Source organism: Empidonax traillii, unplaced genomic scaffold, assembly GCF_003031625.1.
Source record: "Empidonax traillii isolate 1590-97213 ecotype Southwest subspecies unplaced genomic scaffold, ASM303162v1 scaffold14:size4059594, whole genome shotgun sequence".
Lineage (NCBI taxonomy): Eukaryota > Metazoa > Chordata > Aves > Passeriformes > Tyrannidae > Empidonax > Empidonax traillii.
In genome coordinates, this window is record NW_020955207.1 from 1,050,597 (window position 1) to 1,067,611 (window position 17,015).

Genomic DNA, 17,015 nt, shown 5'->3' on the forward strand with positions numbered 1-17,015 from the left:
GAATTGTCCATGGCACACATGGAATTTATTGAAGGAAATACACCATGCTTTTTATTTTCTGTTGTTAATTGTAGTGGCTGTTTTTGACTAAGGAATGTATTTTAAAGAATCAGGTCCTTTAGATAGGGTAAGTCATTATTCCTCTACTTAAGAAAACAATGAGAATCTTTATCACAGAAAAAAACCAAAATAAATACTTGAAGTGATAATAAAAAATTAATTTAAAAAATAATTTAAAAAAATAATAAAAACAAATCACAGGTATGCCTGGTTTTGGCTACCATAAACCTGTAGGTACTAAAACTCCTGTACTGCTGTACAGAGACTTTGTTTGTGGCTGCAGATCAAGTAATAAGTATTAGTTGGAAGCCTGAGATTTACCACATCTTGTTAACTGACAAGAAAATTATTACCTGATTGTATCCACTGCAGGATATTACTGCATGTTAATAGTTATCTGTGTTGGCTAATGTAATTAAAAACATGAGCAACAAACCCCAGTATACCTAATGCACTGGCAGAGCTGATGCACATTTTCCAGTGGAGACTTTAAAAGGTTCTTGGAAATTGGAAAAGTGAAATACTCGTTTCATAAATGACACCCTAATGGAAATCTTGCATGCAGAGGTCTCCAAGGAGGTTAATTTGTAGGTAATCTTACATAACTTTTTTCTTTTGTAGTTTTGTTGTCAGTTTGTTTGATGGCTATACAAGAGCCAAGTGTTTCAAGGATTTTTTTGACAACAGCTATGCTGTGTGTTTCAGCCTTCCTGGTGCTTTAAATTGAGCATTATTGATGCTATAGATCTGGAAACTGAGTCCTGACCTTGTAGTAACTCAATTGCTATCCAGAGCTGCTTAACCATCTGATTTTTAACAGAAAGAATAATATAATTAAAAAGTGCTTGTCTTCTCTGCCTCTCAGCCTCACACCTGTATACTGCAAAATAGTTTCCAGGGATTGTGTGGCCCTTTGTCAGCATTGTCAGCCAGGAAGACAAATGGAGTTATTACGGACTCTGTCTTTAAGTCTGTAATGCAGTTGATAGTGGTTCCCATCAAGACACTGAAAAGGAAACAGACCTTTCCATTTACCTGATAAAATATAAATCCCAAATATTTGTTCTGATTTACATTGCAGTCTCTTTAAAAACTTTAAAAAAAGAGAATTCATCTGGACAGGAACATACCCCTTTGCTTTTCTAACTTTTTGGGTACACAGACCAGAACTCTAGTCTAAGCTAAGTTTTTTTCTGTAGGAGTAGTTGTAGTGCTGCTTTGGAATCTGTCTGCAGTGAAGTCAGTGCACAGATGCCCATTGTGCTACCTCAAGATGAAGACAGTCCCCACAGTTGGTGTTGTACAAGCCCATGGGTGATTTCACCGTGCTTTTGTGGGTAGTTAGACTATGCTAAAGTCTGCACAGACACATTTGTTAATGAAATCTGGTGAGTAAGGCACATAAAACAAGAGAAGATGCAATGTCATAGTTGTGCGAAGGATCCCAGTGATTTTAGATGAAACGGTTTTTGTCTTCTCTCAGCCTGGGGTGAAACCTTAGGTCTACTGTAGCTGTGGATTTTGGTCCCTGGTGATGGAGTACTTGCTCCTGACGTCCTGAGGCTTTGTGCTAAGGAGAGATATACTTGCCACTGATGCAGCTGAGAGCCTTGCAAGTTTATCAGGAGTGCAGGGTGGAAGCTTGCCTGGGCAGCCCATGGAGCTGTCAGATGTTCTCTAATGTGGATTCTGGGTGGATGAATTACAGCTTTAATGAGAGATTGCATTGCCATCTCAGGGATGATTTCCTTCCTTTTGTAAATTGGCTGTGGTGCCAAGGGAAAACTTTGTCCAGACATCTGCTAGAGCACTAAGAATGAGCAGGGTGATGCTTCTAGTGTTGGCCAGCACTCTTTTGAGTTGGTCATTTAGCTCACCCTTGTCAAAACAAACATCCAAAATCTGTGCATATCCCACACCATTAAAATTTGACACAGCTAATGATAAATTTCATTATTCTTTGAGCTGAATCCTATTGTTACAGGAGTAATGGGCATGATCTCTGATGCCCTTCTCCCTTTGCCTGCCTTTTGTTTAAATTCAGTACAAGCACTGACTATTCTTTCTTCTGTACCTCACTGAGATATAATCCAGTGACAGCTATGAGGCATTTTGTGTAGTGAACATGAAACAGGAGGGAAATGAAAAAATCAAAGAGGGAGAATTATTCGTGGAAAATTGAGTACAGCTTCATTTCTCTGCATAAAAATTAAGTAATGCTAAAAGAATTATACACTTGCCCATAGGATTTACTTCTTCTGGGCTCTTCTACTTTTTTTGGAATCTAAGTCCTCCAGCAGGGAACCTTTTTGTGATAGACTATGATTGTTGTTAATATTATTATTAAGAAGGTTATTATCATTTTCTATCTCAATGTTACCTCTCCAACTGTAAAATGTGAAATCACACACTATTTCTAAGTACTGCAGTAGCTTCTCTCCCTTTGAGGAACTTTGTCAATTCTGCATGTTTTCCTTCTGTTTGTCCTTTCTACTTGCAGCTCTATGCTATCCTGCAGTCTTACTTTGACCTGGTAGGGCAGACCAGTGGAACCTTATATGATGCAGGAAAAATGGGTTTTCTCTTCAACTTGCCAGTATTTTGCACCTACTGCCTTCTTCAGATCCCACAACTGAGAAGTTTCAGTTTGTTTTCAAACTGAGACACCTCCTTGGCAATGTGTTGTAATGCATGGAATTTATTTTACTGACCTGACCTTATTCTTGACCTTTTTTCCCCCTCTTGTCTTCTGCAAATGCAAATGATGCATGAATTGAAATCCCCTTAAGCCTGAGCAGGGGAGGTAGTTCTAAAATCAAGAAGAAATTGGAACAGCAGAGCATATCTAGAGCGTCTGATACAATGCCTTTTTTATTTTTCAGTCAGTTTGCTCCCAGGAAAACCTTTTTGTGGAAAACAGGTAAAAAATAGCTTGTGTGTGTGTGTGTGTTAAATTTAGCTGTTTCTCTTATTATTTTATCTATTATAGTTCTATAGTTATTTATCCTAATGTGAAGACTGTTGAGCAAATTTTTAATCCATATTATCTGAAGTGCTTTTGTGCTTTAAGGGGGGGGTAAAAGAGATTGCCTTGCAATATGGTATCAGATAAGGTATTACTACTGCTGCTTTTGTGAGGCTTTGCATTTCAGTTTAAAAAGCAGATTGTGGGAAAGAGGGGGAGCCCCCCTAAACTTCCATTTCAAATGACCATTCTGTCTCTGGAGTGCCTTTAGAATTTAACTTATTGATCTTTAAAAAGCACTCTAGCAGTGGCTGGGTGATGGTATTTTTGAAACACCGGACCTGTGTTTCTGTTGTTTAACCTGCTCTCCTGTGGGGCTGAGCAGCAGTGCTGACATTACTTGTTGCTTTTGAAGGCTCTCAAGTTCCCCAGGCTGAACCTGCTTTGCTGCTGCAGTGTAGCAATGAGACGGTGATATCTGAGCCCACTGTTACTTAGCATTGCGGTGTGATAGTTCTTGTGAATGTTATTTTTAATATGTTAAATACACTTGAAGCAAATGGAAGAATAAACTGTTTTTAAGAATCTATGAAGTGTGAAGTGTTGGCTCCATAACAACCATAAGTTGCTTAACTGTGTTGAAAATCTTAAAAACTCTGCTGCCATAAGGATTTTAACCAAAACGGGGAATTTCACTGGTGAGTGTTTGGGCAGTGCTGGCCCGAGTCTGTCCTGTGAAGGTTTTAGAACTGTTTACCACTCCCTTGAAGAAGGGGAGGCTATCTGGCTATCTGTCATAGTATTTCATTCTCTGTCCATCCTTACACCTGTCAGATGTTGCCATAAAAATTGACTCCACAGTAATGGTACAAACCAGCTTTTCCGATGGACAGTTCTGTAAATGGAATGAGGGAAGGCTCTCAGGAGATCATGGGCACTGTTATCCAACTCCCTTATATTCCAAGAGCCAAGGATATTTCCTCAGCTGATTCTTCTGTGTTGTGACTATGGAGATATGTTTTATGAAAAAAAAATCAAAATTGCAACAGAGGAACCTAAAAAGCAAAAAAACTGATGCTCCCATAAGCCTATCTTTCCCCTCTCAGGAAAGATTGGGACAACAAACATGACACTGTTGTTCACATTTCCAGGTCAGCATGAAAAGCCCTCAGAGGCTGTGCTGCTGAGGGTAGGGTGGGTACGTTTATGGCGTAAACCATGAACTCCATAGCCAGGCCTCCCCTGTGTAGGAGAATGTGGCCAGTTCTGGTATTTGCACGTGGTTTGCTGTGCTCAAACCCATGAGCTGACTGATCTGCTTTCTTGATGTGAGGATGCATTACCCAAGTGGAGACCAGTAAAAGACCAGATTGCAAATTGTACTGCCTGAACTGTTGCTGTCCTGAGGGAGGCTTCAGCTGCGTTCCTCAGAACACTGCTTTTTCTTGCTTCATGCCCTACAGCCTTTGATCAGGTGAAGCACTTGAACTTGTACTTGGCTCCGCACACATGAGCAATCCTGTTGATCTGCTGTTGTTGAAAGTTAGGTATGGGTTTAAGTGCTTTGGCTTTCTTTTTTGCCAGAGAACCTGAACATTTCTCTGAGCTGCAGAGACTTCCAAGCGACCTAGCAAGTACTTAAAATCACATATGCAGTATTTTGCTGGCTTGCATTTTTAACGTTCTTATTAGGTGATATTTTTATGATTTTTCCTTTGAAAGTGATGTATGGTTCCTTGGCTTCTGAGAATTACCTTACTTGGTAACAAGAAATACTAAATGGCCTTCAGCCTCCTTGGCTGATGTTGCCTATGTTCAATTGACTGTGCTCAGTTATGGGAGAGGGAGGAGGCAGATATTTTAGTCTTGGTTTTTTTTAAACTTAATCTAGCGCAAGTTGAAGATGTTTCTAGAAATCCAGTCTAGATTTACAGATGAGATAAATTTGAATTACCGTGTTTGTTAGCTTAATCTTTCTTTTCATTTTTCAGTAGGCTGTTGGAAGACAGTAGCATATGCAATGATACCCATAAGAAAAGACAGCTGTTTAGGTTTGTATGACTTTATTTAATATTTATTTCCCAGTAACTTTCACTTGTGATTCTGTTGGTGTCCTTGCCGAGGGAGACCTTGACTGGTGTGGGTATGTCATTTTTCTGGTTGGAAATGAACATGGAGAATGACTTCTATCCCACTCATCCCATGCTCTCTGAACGAAGAGGTAACAAGAGGACCCTTTCCTTTGGCTGTATGGATCACTGTCTCAGGAACCATATGAGATTTCCAGGGGCCCAGCTGCACTGACTGCCAAGATTTGAGGGTGGCTGTAACTGGTGGAAGCTCGTTTTTGCTGGAGCATATACAACAGGGATGTTTCGTAGACTCGTGCCCAGACTGACCTTTTTTCCTTTTGTTGGTTTATTAAAAGCTGAAGTAATAGTACATTGAGGTGAAACTGATTGAAGTTCCATTAGCCAAAGCAGCTATATTTTGAAATTTTGTGAACTTTGTCTTCCCAGCTCCAATTCCTTCTGCCCAGAGAACATTCAGATGTATCCTATATCCCAAATAGCATCCCAAGCCACAGGATCTCAGTAAGGGTTAATCCCTATTTTCATGGAGGACATTTTTACCAGTTGACACACTGGATAAGTGGAAGACCCAGTGTGGTTGTGGCAGTGTTCTCCTGTGGGTCTTAGGAAGGTTGTCTTCCCCCATCATGAGCTCTCACAGGTTCAGTTCAGATCAACCAGAGCTGAGCATGCCAAGTTGCTTTAGGAGTCAGTCAGGTGCTAGAAGTCTTAAGCAGAGCAGGCAGAGGGAATATGTGCTTTCAGAAGCATGTCCTTCACCCACTAAGGCATGGGGAGAGCTCTGCAGAAATAGGGTGATCACTAGAAGTCTGTATGCATTGAGGTTTTCATATGTAGGAGTGACAGCTTGTGTCACTTCAAACGTATATTTATTTATATTACATGAATTTTCACTATGAGGAGAAAAGGAATATTTGATATACGGTTGCTAACCCTCCATGTTATCACTGCAGCCACAGAGGAGATGGAGAGATTGCACCAAATAAGGAACAGTGCTGGAGCATCTGCTACATCCCATGACCACAGGCAACAGGCAAAAACACATTTCTCCTTTCTTTGGGTTAGGCTTGATGATCTGAGAGTCATGAAGTGGGCATGCAGGAGTAAGGAGGCATCTACACAGAGACACTCTTAATAAGTAATATCTGTTTGGGTTTGGGGAGCTAAAAGAAATTTTGTGTAACCAAAAACCACAGAATACAAAAGCATTCAATTTCTCTTTCTCTTTCCCACTAGAATATAAATATAAAAGACTTGTTAATTTCTGAGCACAAGAGTACAAAAGAGTCTTTAAATAATATACTTTGGTGTCTTTCTTTCCTGTTAAATCTTAGGGTGATTTATTTTCAAAATCTTTTTCCTTTTTTTGTGTTATTGCTTTATTGCTATTTTTCTCCATGCCTTCCCACAGTCTGGATCTAGCAAAGGTCAACAGGTTTATATTGCTGATCACATCTGCAAGAGGTTGGGTTCACAGGCAAGGAGTGCAACAGCCTGATCCTATCTTTGATGTGCTGCTCCTTCATGTCCCAAGTGACACAGCCCAGCAGGTTCTCCAAATAAAACGTAGGAGCTATGTTCACAAGGACAAAAAGGACAAAGAAAAAATAAAAATAGATACTGTCCCATCCTTTTTGATTTTTAGAAAGAGCTTTGAGCCTGCAAGTTATTATAATGTAAAATAAGACAGAAGGGTGGAAAATGTCTTCTAAAAGACTTCCAAAGACAGTGTTATGAGCATCACTTGGGTAACAGTCATGGTGCACTAAGGTGTTATAGCATTCTGGTTTTGACATTTTAGCAGTACAGTGTAAAAGTTCACCATAAATAAGCCAAATTCTCCTCCAGATTCTGGTCACAGTTTAGTGTGTTGTTATTCACATTGCACTGGGTTCAAGGACAGACAGCCTCTGCCCTGAGATTCTCGCAACTGTATGCAGAGGGGAAATAAAGCAAACCAACTCATGCATCTCTAGGTGGAGTGTTAACAGTGAGGAGTTTGGGATCACACTGAGAGGACACATGTTTAGGGAAGCTTTGGATGACTTCACAAAACAGATAATGACTGGGAGCAAGACGCAATAAAAATAAGGAGGATGGGTATGAAGACAAAGGTAGAGGGCTGGTGAAGTTAGTGTGAAAAACATCACAGGGGATGCACAGAAAAGTGAGAAGCAGTGAGGGGTTTGCTGAGAGAAGAGAACCCTCAACAGACAACAGAAATGCTACATCAGTGCTGCCTAGTAGTGCTCTGTCAGCCACATCTGGTGAAGTGCTCTTAGGGAATATGCAAAAAGGGAACTGTGGTAAGTGCTGTGCATATAAAAACAGTATAGCACTGTTTACATGCTGAAGGCAGATAAGTGTGGGGGTCAAATCCCCTGTTTCAAACATGCTTTCATAAATGAAGAGTATTTCCTTTTTCTTTATTAGGGTCGCTGCAGGGTACCCAAAGATAAACTCTGCTGTGACATGGTTTTATTTGTGTATAAGTCTTTGTTTCCTCATGTCTGTAGGGGTAATAGAGACAGCATTGGGAAGACATCTGGCAGTCGACAGAGCAGTACAGAGAATGAATTAAAGTGGACAGACCACCAGAGGCCATGGAGCAGCACGGACTCAGACAGCTCAAATCGAAATTTGAAGCCAGCCATAACAAAGACAGCCAGTTTCGGTGGGATAACCGTCCTGACAAGAGGAGATAGCTCATCAAGTAACAGAAGTACCGGCAAACTGTCTAAAACAGGTAGCTAGTACTGTATTGGGTTCACAGTGCTCCTTGTTATGTGGTGATAAATGGCTGTACTGGTACTTGTCTGAGTTAGGTATATCACAGAATAGTTTGGGTTGGAAGGGACCTTCAGAGAACGTGTAGTCTCACCCCTATGGTTGGACTAGGTGGTGAAATACATAAACAGCTGTATTTCCTGTACACAGGAGATGTGTATGTCCGTCTATAGATGCTAGTATCTGGGTACCCAGTATTGACTTTTTAGGAACCAAGAAAAAAGCATGGTGTCCAAGGTTTGGAAATCATGGGAGAGGAAGGATTTTCTTGGAGTACAGTATGTGCGCATCCTATATGAACACCATCTACACTTGTAGCCTGAAAAGATGGTAATCCTTTCAGAGAAAGCACAGATTTTACCTTTTTATTAATCTTAATATTTTTAACTTGTGAATAGTTAAATGTCATTTATCTGATGAGAAATCCAAGAACGTTTTGTTGTCCTTGGTAAAATGCAGACCATCTGTATCTTGGAGAACAGCCTTGCCTTGCTGCTGGCCGATGAGGCTGTGGTGGAAGCAGGCAGAAGTGCTGGATTCACAGAGGTCCCACAATCTCTCCATTTCTTCATTTAGTTCCCAGTAAATGAAAGCACCATTTAAGCAGACTATGAACGTAGTGGGAATTCTGCATTTATTTGCATTAACTTAATGAGTACTTTAACATATGAGTGAGTCACAGGGCCTGGATCTAAGTAATTTCAAGCTATGCCATTAATCTACTCAATATACTTTAGTGTAAAAGTGCATAATAAATAATGAGCCCATCAGATGATTCCATCAGATTGGTTCATTTGATACATATAGTACAGGACATGTGGTAATCAATACTTAGCACTTAGTGCTCTTTCAGCTTGAGAGTGTTTTATGGACACTACTAAATTTTCACCCAGTTTATCAAACCTGAGTTGGTCAGATTTCACTTTCTGAAATTTCACTACTGGCCACACTATTTCTGATACAAGCCAGGATGCCATTGGCCTTCTTAGCCACCTGGGCACACTGCTGGCTCATATCCAGCTGGCTGTTGATCAACACCCTCAGGTCCTTTTCCACCAGGCAGCTTTCCAGCCACTCTTTCTCAAGCCTGTAGTAGTACCTGGGGTGGTTGTGACCCAACTGCGGACCTGGCTCTTGGTCTCATTGAACCTCATAAAATTAGCCTTGGCCCATTGACCCAGCCTGTCCAGATTCCTCTGCTGAACCTTTCTACCCTCTAGCACATCAACAGTCCCTCCCATCTTGGTGTCATCTGCAAGCTTCCTGAGAGTGCACTTGATCCCCTTGTCCAGATCATGGATAAAGATATTAAACAGGACTGGCTGCAATACTGAGCCATGGGCAACAGCACTTGTGACCAGCTGCCAACTGGATGCAACTCCATTTTCCCTTACTCTGGACCTGGCCATCAGCCAGGGTAAAAAGTGCAATCATCCAGGCCATGAGCAGCCAGTTTCCATGAAGGTGCTATGGAAAACAGCATTAAAGGCTCTAGTTAAGTCCAGGTATACAACACCCATAGCCTTTCCCTCATCCACTAAGTGGGTCACCTTGCCACTGAAGGAGAACAAGTCAGTCAGTAAGGACTTACCTTTCATAAACCTGTATTGGCTGGGCTGGATGTTCTGGTTGTCCTGTAAATGCCACATAATGGCATCATAGATGATCTGCTCCATAAGTTTTCTCACACCAAGGTCAGACTGACAGGCCTTTAGTTCCCCAGACCCTTCTTCCAGCCTTTTTTGTAGATGGGCATCACATTTGCTAACTTCCAGTCAACTGAGACATCTCTGGTGAATCAGGACTGCTGATAACGATGAAAAGTGGCTCAGTGAGCACTTCCACCTGCTCTCTCAGAACCTTTGGGTGGATCTCATCTGACCTCATAGACTTGTATGTCTAAGTGGTGTAGCAGATCACTAACTATTTCACCTTGGATTATGGGGGCTTCATTCTGCTTCCTGTCTCTGTCCTCCAGCTCTTCGGACTGGGGACCCAGAAAACAGCTGTTCTGGATATTGGAGGCTGAGGCAAAGAAGGCATTAAGTACCTCAGCCTTTTCCTCAGCCCCTTTCACTTTGCTTCCCCCCAAATCCAATAAAGGATGGAAATTCTCTTTAGCTTTCCTTTTATTGTTAATATGTTTTCAGAAACATTCTTTATTATATTTTACAGCAGTAGCCAGATTAAATTCCAGTTGAGCTTTTGCCCTTCTAATTTTCTGCCTTCATAACCTCACAATATCCTTGTAGCCCTCCTGATTAAACTTTCCCTTGTTCAAAGGTCATAAACTCTTTTTTTCCTGAGTTCTGGCCAAAGCTCTCTGTTGAGCCAAGCTGGCTGTCTTCCATGCCGGCTTGTCTTTTGGCACATGGTTACAAGTTACTCCTATGCCTTCAAGATTTCCAGCCCTCCTGGACCCTGTTGCCCCTCAGGACTGCCTCCCAAGAGACCCTGCCAATCAGTTTCGTAAACAGGCCAAAGTGTCCCTCTGTAAGTCCAAGGTAGTTGTTCTCTCCCTCCTCCACCACCCCATTACTTCTCTGAGAGAGAAGAAACTGTCTTTTTGTGGTCACTGTGCCCATGATGGGCCTCAAGGCAGCAGACGACCCCGAGAAGTGAGTCTGATCAGCACACTGGGCCTTCTGTTCCCTTCAGAAGGGAGTCTGGTATGACCATGACCCATACTTTTTAATTTATGGAAGCATATTTGATTCAGAGCATAGTCTGAATTAACCTCCATCCAAAGGAACCACCATCCTTGCCACTGTTTGGTTCCACTTGCAGAGCCTCACATCTGTTATCCCAGGGCACCTGGGACAGTGGGGTAATGACAGGGGAGACCTGCCTGCTGTGCCAGGCAGGAACTTGTCACTATTACCCCTGTCCCTTTAGTCACTGTGTTCAGCCAAGCAGAGAGAGGACAGAATTCTTCGTATCATGCGTTCTGTCTCCCTAAGGGAAATGCCCCAGGGAAGGCGGTGTGCAATTCCAGTGTGCACATAGTTTTGAAACTACACTCTTGTGTATTTTTTGTTTGAATGTAAACTGAATAGGCTACACAGTGGGGCATGAAGTATGCAGCAGACCATGTTTTTACCTCCACATTTCTTTGACACCCACAAATCGTTCCATTGCACTGCAATTGAATTTAATGTGCATGAATTAGGGAGGAGGGCTCTGCTATACTTTTTTTGTACCATTCACCTTCAGTAGAGTGCAGGTAAATGTATTTCTCTGCGGCATTGTGTTGCAGAGGTGAAGAGCATTTAAAATGGTGTCAGGGAAATCCAGTTTGAAGTAGACATCTAATTGCAAGAATAATATTTTTAAGTAGCCGTTTTAGTGTTAAAATCAAGCATAATAAAGGATGCACTTAGGAAATGTATTAAAGGAGAGGCTTCTGAAGCATGCCAATACTTGTAAATGCATCTGCACTCTGTATGCACTAAACCCCAAATTGCTTTCAAATGAAAGCTCTTATAATACATTTTTAAAACATCAGTGGTATTAAAATTTCATGTTCTTTTGTAAGTGCTTTGACTTTTTGTAAGGAAGGTGTTTAAATTGGAAAGTTTAAATTCAGGCACAGAATGAGTAAAAAAGAAACAAAATAAAAAGAAGAGGTGGGGAAAAGAGCAAGACTGGATGTCAAAACAAATGTATATCTTCAAAGCCAGGACACAAAGTCAAACAGTCAATCAGCCTGAAAAAAGTCATAGGAGATAATATACAAATCACTATTTCTGTCCTTCTTTCCAAAATGCTATTGAATGGTATTAAAGCAGAAAAGAATGACTGTTCAAAAAATAATGGGGAGATGTGCCTTGACACAGTGTTTTCACTTCACCAAAAAAATGCTGAGTGCATTCATACAGTAGCTGTCAAAGCCCCTGTGTGCTATTTGCATTTGTTTTCTAAGGTGCATTAGGTACCAAGTGACACTTCATTGTGCATGTTTTGCATTATATCTTCTGTACTCTGGCCATAGGTAGCCCTGATTTTCTGTAGCTCAGTGGACATTTAAATATTGATCCTGTTTTTATTTTGAGTGATCTTGATTAGTTTTTTGTTGTCTTTACTACAGTGGTTGAAAGGAATTGCAGAGCTGTTGCTACAAATGTTAGGCACACGTCTCTGGTAGTGTGGCAGAGCCTGATAGGCACTAATTCTGTCTCATTTCTCCTCTACAGAAAGTACTAGTCTGTTCTCTGAAGAGCTTTACCTTTCACAGTAATAAATTTAAAATATTTCTGTCTTGCATATAGTGTATATGAATGTGATATGAAGTCATTAGTCAAAATTAGTCATTGGTCAAAATGTTCTTCACTGGCTAAATTACGGAAAATATTTGTGGCCTCTTCAAATGTGAAAATTATTCTGTATATTTGGCAGTAATACAGAAGCATTGTTAAACACTCTTTTTCGGCATAGAGTATTAAAAGTTTCAGGATTTTTAAAGAAGGCTCACAAATGCCTTTGAGAGTGTATACAGTGATGCAATATTAGTATTGAAGTCTTTCTGGGTCACTTTTAATATTGTCATCAAAATTAAATGTTCTGCCCTTAACCTTAACTTTTCAAGTAATTAATGGTACATAGTAAGCAAGCGGGAGCTGAAGCACAGAAAGATGTTAGCTTCCCCCTAGGCAAGAGATCATAGAACATGCTGTTCTCTGCAGTAGAGTCCAGCAGTGTCAATTAGTCTTAGACTTTAATTGCATTCAGCTGCACGGGAATTGGAGCTTAGTGTAGGAATTACGTTACCTCATTTTTGCAAACTTCACAAAAGGGGCTGCTTGAAACCCATTATATGGTTATCTTAATGGTTCTGATGGTTATTTTCATGCACCTGTTGATTGTTTAGAGAACCTTATTCTACTGAAAAACACAGATTATATTTTGCAATTAAAATTTTCTTCTCTGTTATTCTGAATTGTAGTACATTTGCAGAGATGTGTTAAACTATAGTTCAGTATTGAGTGGGGAGTTAATAAATTGCAATCAAGTTGTATTGCTATTGCTTGAGACATCATAGAAAATGTTGGTTGGTTTAGATTTCCAGGAATATAGTGGACTTTCAGGGTTGACTAAGCATGTAAAGTGGTAAGTGAAATAGTTGTCCATGCAGGCAGGCAAAGATGTACCTATTCAGTCTGTAGCATCAAAGAAGTGAAAATGTAGTTTATTGACTACCGTGTTCCCATCCTCACACATTGCCACAGTTTTTACCATAGATTATTATGATGTGTTTCAAAGAAATGTTCTCTGTGTATCTACATACTTATTTAAATAATTGTTGGAAGACTTAAGGTATGTAACTATTGCACCTTTAGCTTCTCTTAATGTGTTTTCCATTCAGTGGAATGCACATCTGTTGGAGTGTATTTCTTTCCCCCTCATTTACAAAAAGCTGGCTGTATTGGGATATTAGCTGTGTTGATACGGGTCTGTAGGGATCATTAACTTCCTTGGCAGGGCTCCAAGTAATTGGAGACAAAGTCTAATCTCTCCTGTTAGGTGTTCATTGCTGCTCCTGTTGGGGAAAGATGACTATATGCAGGCATTTCAATACGTTAACATTCCTGGTTTTGGTTTGTCTGGTTTGTTTTTTTTTTTTTTGGTGTTTTGTTTGGTTGGTTGGTTTTTTGGTTGTTTGGGGGTTTTTTTGCATTTTTGTTTATTTGGGTGATTTTTTTTTTTATATAAAGTGTCCTGTGTATTGTATTTTTTCTCTGTTTTGGAACTGGATTTCTGCTTTTAATTGTTCTCTTGGATCAGGCACTAGCCTGGTGGATCTGGTAAGTCCAACAGAAACTGTCAGAATATTGATATGTGCAATAAGTCACGAGCCAACTGCTTCCAGTCATAATCTTCCCAACAACTGATTATGCTGAAACATCAGTTTTATTTTTAGAAGTGCAGTTTTCAGAGAAATAGTCATGTTCACATGAGCATGTACCATTATCATAAAAAATCCCCAACTAAATATGTGGGTGTACAGAGAAAAGTGAATTGCAGAAACAGCAAATAAATATTGCTAATCCGAGTAACTATATCCAAGAGAAAAACACTTCCAATGCTTTACTGATCTGAAAAAATTGACTGTCTGGACTAAGTAGTGGATAGATCTTGAGAGTCTAGTTTATAGAAAAGGAAAAATTTGCTTTGGACTTGGAAGGTGGGATGAGCCGAGATGTTCAAAGTCATCAGATACTGAATGCTGACTGAAATAAAATAGAGCAAGACATGTTGCATCACTCGCTAGTGCTTAGAATATTGGGAGATTAATGGTACTGCCATGTTCTCTCCCCTGCAAACCCTCTTTTACAACTTTTTGAACTTCTGTATCTCTCAGAATAGTTAAAAAAATATTAATGGAAAGTGATGAGAATGTGAAGGTTATTATTATGTCAACTGTGAAGAAGCAAGAAAATTGTAAAATAATCTAGAAGAAGTATGCATCATTACATACTGAAAAAAAAAAAAAAGAGGTTGTATTGTGTAATGGGGACAAAAATCTCATTAAGACCAAGTTCCTTTCCAAAATCTTTAGCAAGACATCTCTAATGTGAGTATGAATAAAGTCAGATAGTTCAATTTTTTCCCCTTTTCTACAGTACTGAATTCATTATGTAGTGACTTCTTATTCCAGATTTAGACAGCATGAAAACAGCTAATCAGAGCTACAAAGATAAGATTAATTGGTGTTAATTTCCAAACATTAGTGTTGGACTTTACACTTTCTTAGCTTAATAGGTCTAGACTTAAAATGATAGGAAGTAAATTATAGTGATGGAAAAAAAGTAGATCATTTTTATAGAGGATAAATGGGGGCAAAATTGATAAAGCAGTGATTTCTGGGATTTTTTTTTTCCAAACAGTCAGAAAATTCTTGATATGTTTTTGTGACTTATTTGTGTTCCTTCAAAATCAGTGGCTTCATCTACTGACATGGGAGAGCAGATCTCAGGTCTTTTATGGCAGACATTTCAAAGCTATCAGCTTGACCAATATGAGGTGATAGCTTCAGAGGATTTGTCACTGTTTCTGCCTATCAATTGATGAGTATATCTGAATTCATTGCAGTCCTCTGGCTTTTATAATTCAGAAGCTGGCATAGATCAAACCGTGATTCTGGCGTATAAATAGCTGAGAGAGGTGGAAAGGAAAAAAAACCAAAACAATTGAATATCAGAGCTGCAGTCTTCTTTTATGCTAACAGCCTTTCTTTTGAATAGCTCAAAAAGTGGGGAGAGTCTGAACTCAGGCTTGATTCTACTTAAATGCTTAGAAATAATGGGAGGTTTGTGAAATCTCATCACTGCTACCATCTCCAGGTAGCTTTCTAACATGTAGAATTCAAAAGGTGAAGGAAAAGAGGAGAAAATAAAGCTAGAACTCAAAGAACCAACGTGAAGCGCATGTAGAAAGGCTAGGAAAATACAGGGAAGAACCTGGTCACTTATGTAGAAGGAAAATTAAATTCCAGCAGTTGCTTTTACAATTTCAAGGAAGACACCAAATTCCCAAATACTACTTGCAGCTTGATGAGGATGGCCTCCAGGAATAACTCTACAATTTGTAGAAACACTGAAATCTGAAATTACCCAATAAATAAAACTATACCTACAGGAATAACTTTTCTAAATTTCTACCCTCAGTCTACAAGGAGGTGACAAAGTGTAGCAATTAATACAAATTTGAAGAGTATTTATAGAAATTAAAATTTCTTCTGAAATCTCTGTAACTTTCATGATTACATACTGGAGAAGCAGATTTAGGGTCCTGTGATGGCAGTGCACAGTTCACAAAGGGGACTGTGCCTGTAGTAGCTACTGTATGAATACAAAGTTTGAAGATAGATAACAAATGTGTCTTACACAGCAACCTACTGTAAAATCTGTGAAAATACCCTCTGTTAAGTAACAGGATGCTAGTATGATTTCTTCAGAAGAAACCTGCTTTGCCCTAATTTCTCTAAATATGAGGAAATAAATGAATTTCAATAGGGATTTGACTGAAAATGAATTTGAGGCTCTAAACAGTCTACCGCAGGGACCACCTACAGTATCTCATATTGGAAAGGATATAATTTGCCCTCGAAGAAGTTTGCTAAAACTGAATTCTGAGTTCTGTCTTTGCTTTTAGTCTATACCTGCAGGTGGGCACTGTGAAGGTTAGATGAATAGACAGTGCACAGAAATAAAATTAAAGAAGTTGCAATTAAAACATACTTTGCATCCGTAACATCCTGTTTTCAGGAAGCCAATCACCTGAGCTCTATGCTCTCAGAGATTCTCATCTTTGTTATGTGAAGCAAATTGAAATTTAATCAAGTAGTATCTCACAAGTTTGGAAATCATATTTGGGTTTTAAAATAATATATCTCTCCATTCTTGCAGGCACAAATGTGGTTTAGCACATTTGATTTCACAGAATCACAGAATATGCCAAATTGGAAAGGACCCACAAAGATCACTGAGTCCAGCTCCTGGCCCTGCACAGAACCATCCCCAAGAGTCACACCATGTGCCTGAGAGTATCATCCAAACCTGAGCTCTGTCAGGCTTGGTGCTGTGACCACTGCCCTGGGGAGCCTGTTCTAGTGCCCAACCACCCTCTGGGTAAAGAAATGTTTTCTAATATCCAACTTAAACCTCCCCTGTCACAGCTTTAGGCCGTTCCTTCACGTCCTGTCACTGGTCACCCCACAGAAGAGATCAGTGCCTGCCCCTCCTCTTCCCCTCATGAGGAAGTTGTGACTACGATGAGGCCTCTCCTCAGTCTCCTCTTTTCCAGGCTCAACAGACCAAGTGACCTCAGCCACTCCTCATACGGCTTCCCCTCAAGGCCCTTCATCATCTTCATTGCCCTCCTTTGGATGTTCTCTAATAGCTCAATTTTAATAGGTTAGGTGCTGACAAATCAAAGTGGCAAAAATCTTAGGTAGCATCTTAGGCAGCTTTAAATTAATATGTATATTGCCCAGCTACCTTGTTATTTGACTGATAACTCAGTTGTTGCTTTTTTTTCTTACAGAAAATGTTTAGTATTTTTTGTGTTATGTCTTTAGTTTTTTTTTATTTATAAAACCTTATATTTAGTCT

At 39.8% G+C, this 17,015-nt stretch overlaps 1 protein-coding gene across 15 annotated transcripts in view; it reads left to right on the forward strand.

Moving 5' to 3' along the window:
* The window catches only part of ARPP21 (cAMP regulated phosphoprotein 21), a 196,729-nt gene that overhangs the window by 124,127 nt on the left and 55,587 nt on the right, over positions 1-17,015 (forward strand). For 12 of the 15 annotated variants that reach the window (XM_027891631.1, XM_027891734.1, XM_027891708.1 and 9 more), the window contains 3 exons: positions 2,943-2,980; positions 5,017-5,076; positions 7,635-7,867. In XM_027891631.1, the coding sequence (XP_027747432.1) occupies positions 2,943-2,980; positions 5,017-5,076; positions 7,635-7,867 (331 nt within the window). The remainder of the gene's footprint in view (positions 1-2,942; positions 2,981-5,016; positions 5,077-7,634; positions 7,868-17,015) is intronic. The other 3 variants (XM_027891725.1, XM_027891744.1, XM_027891752.1) reach the window with 2 other exon arrangements.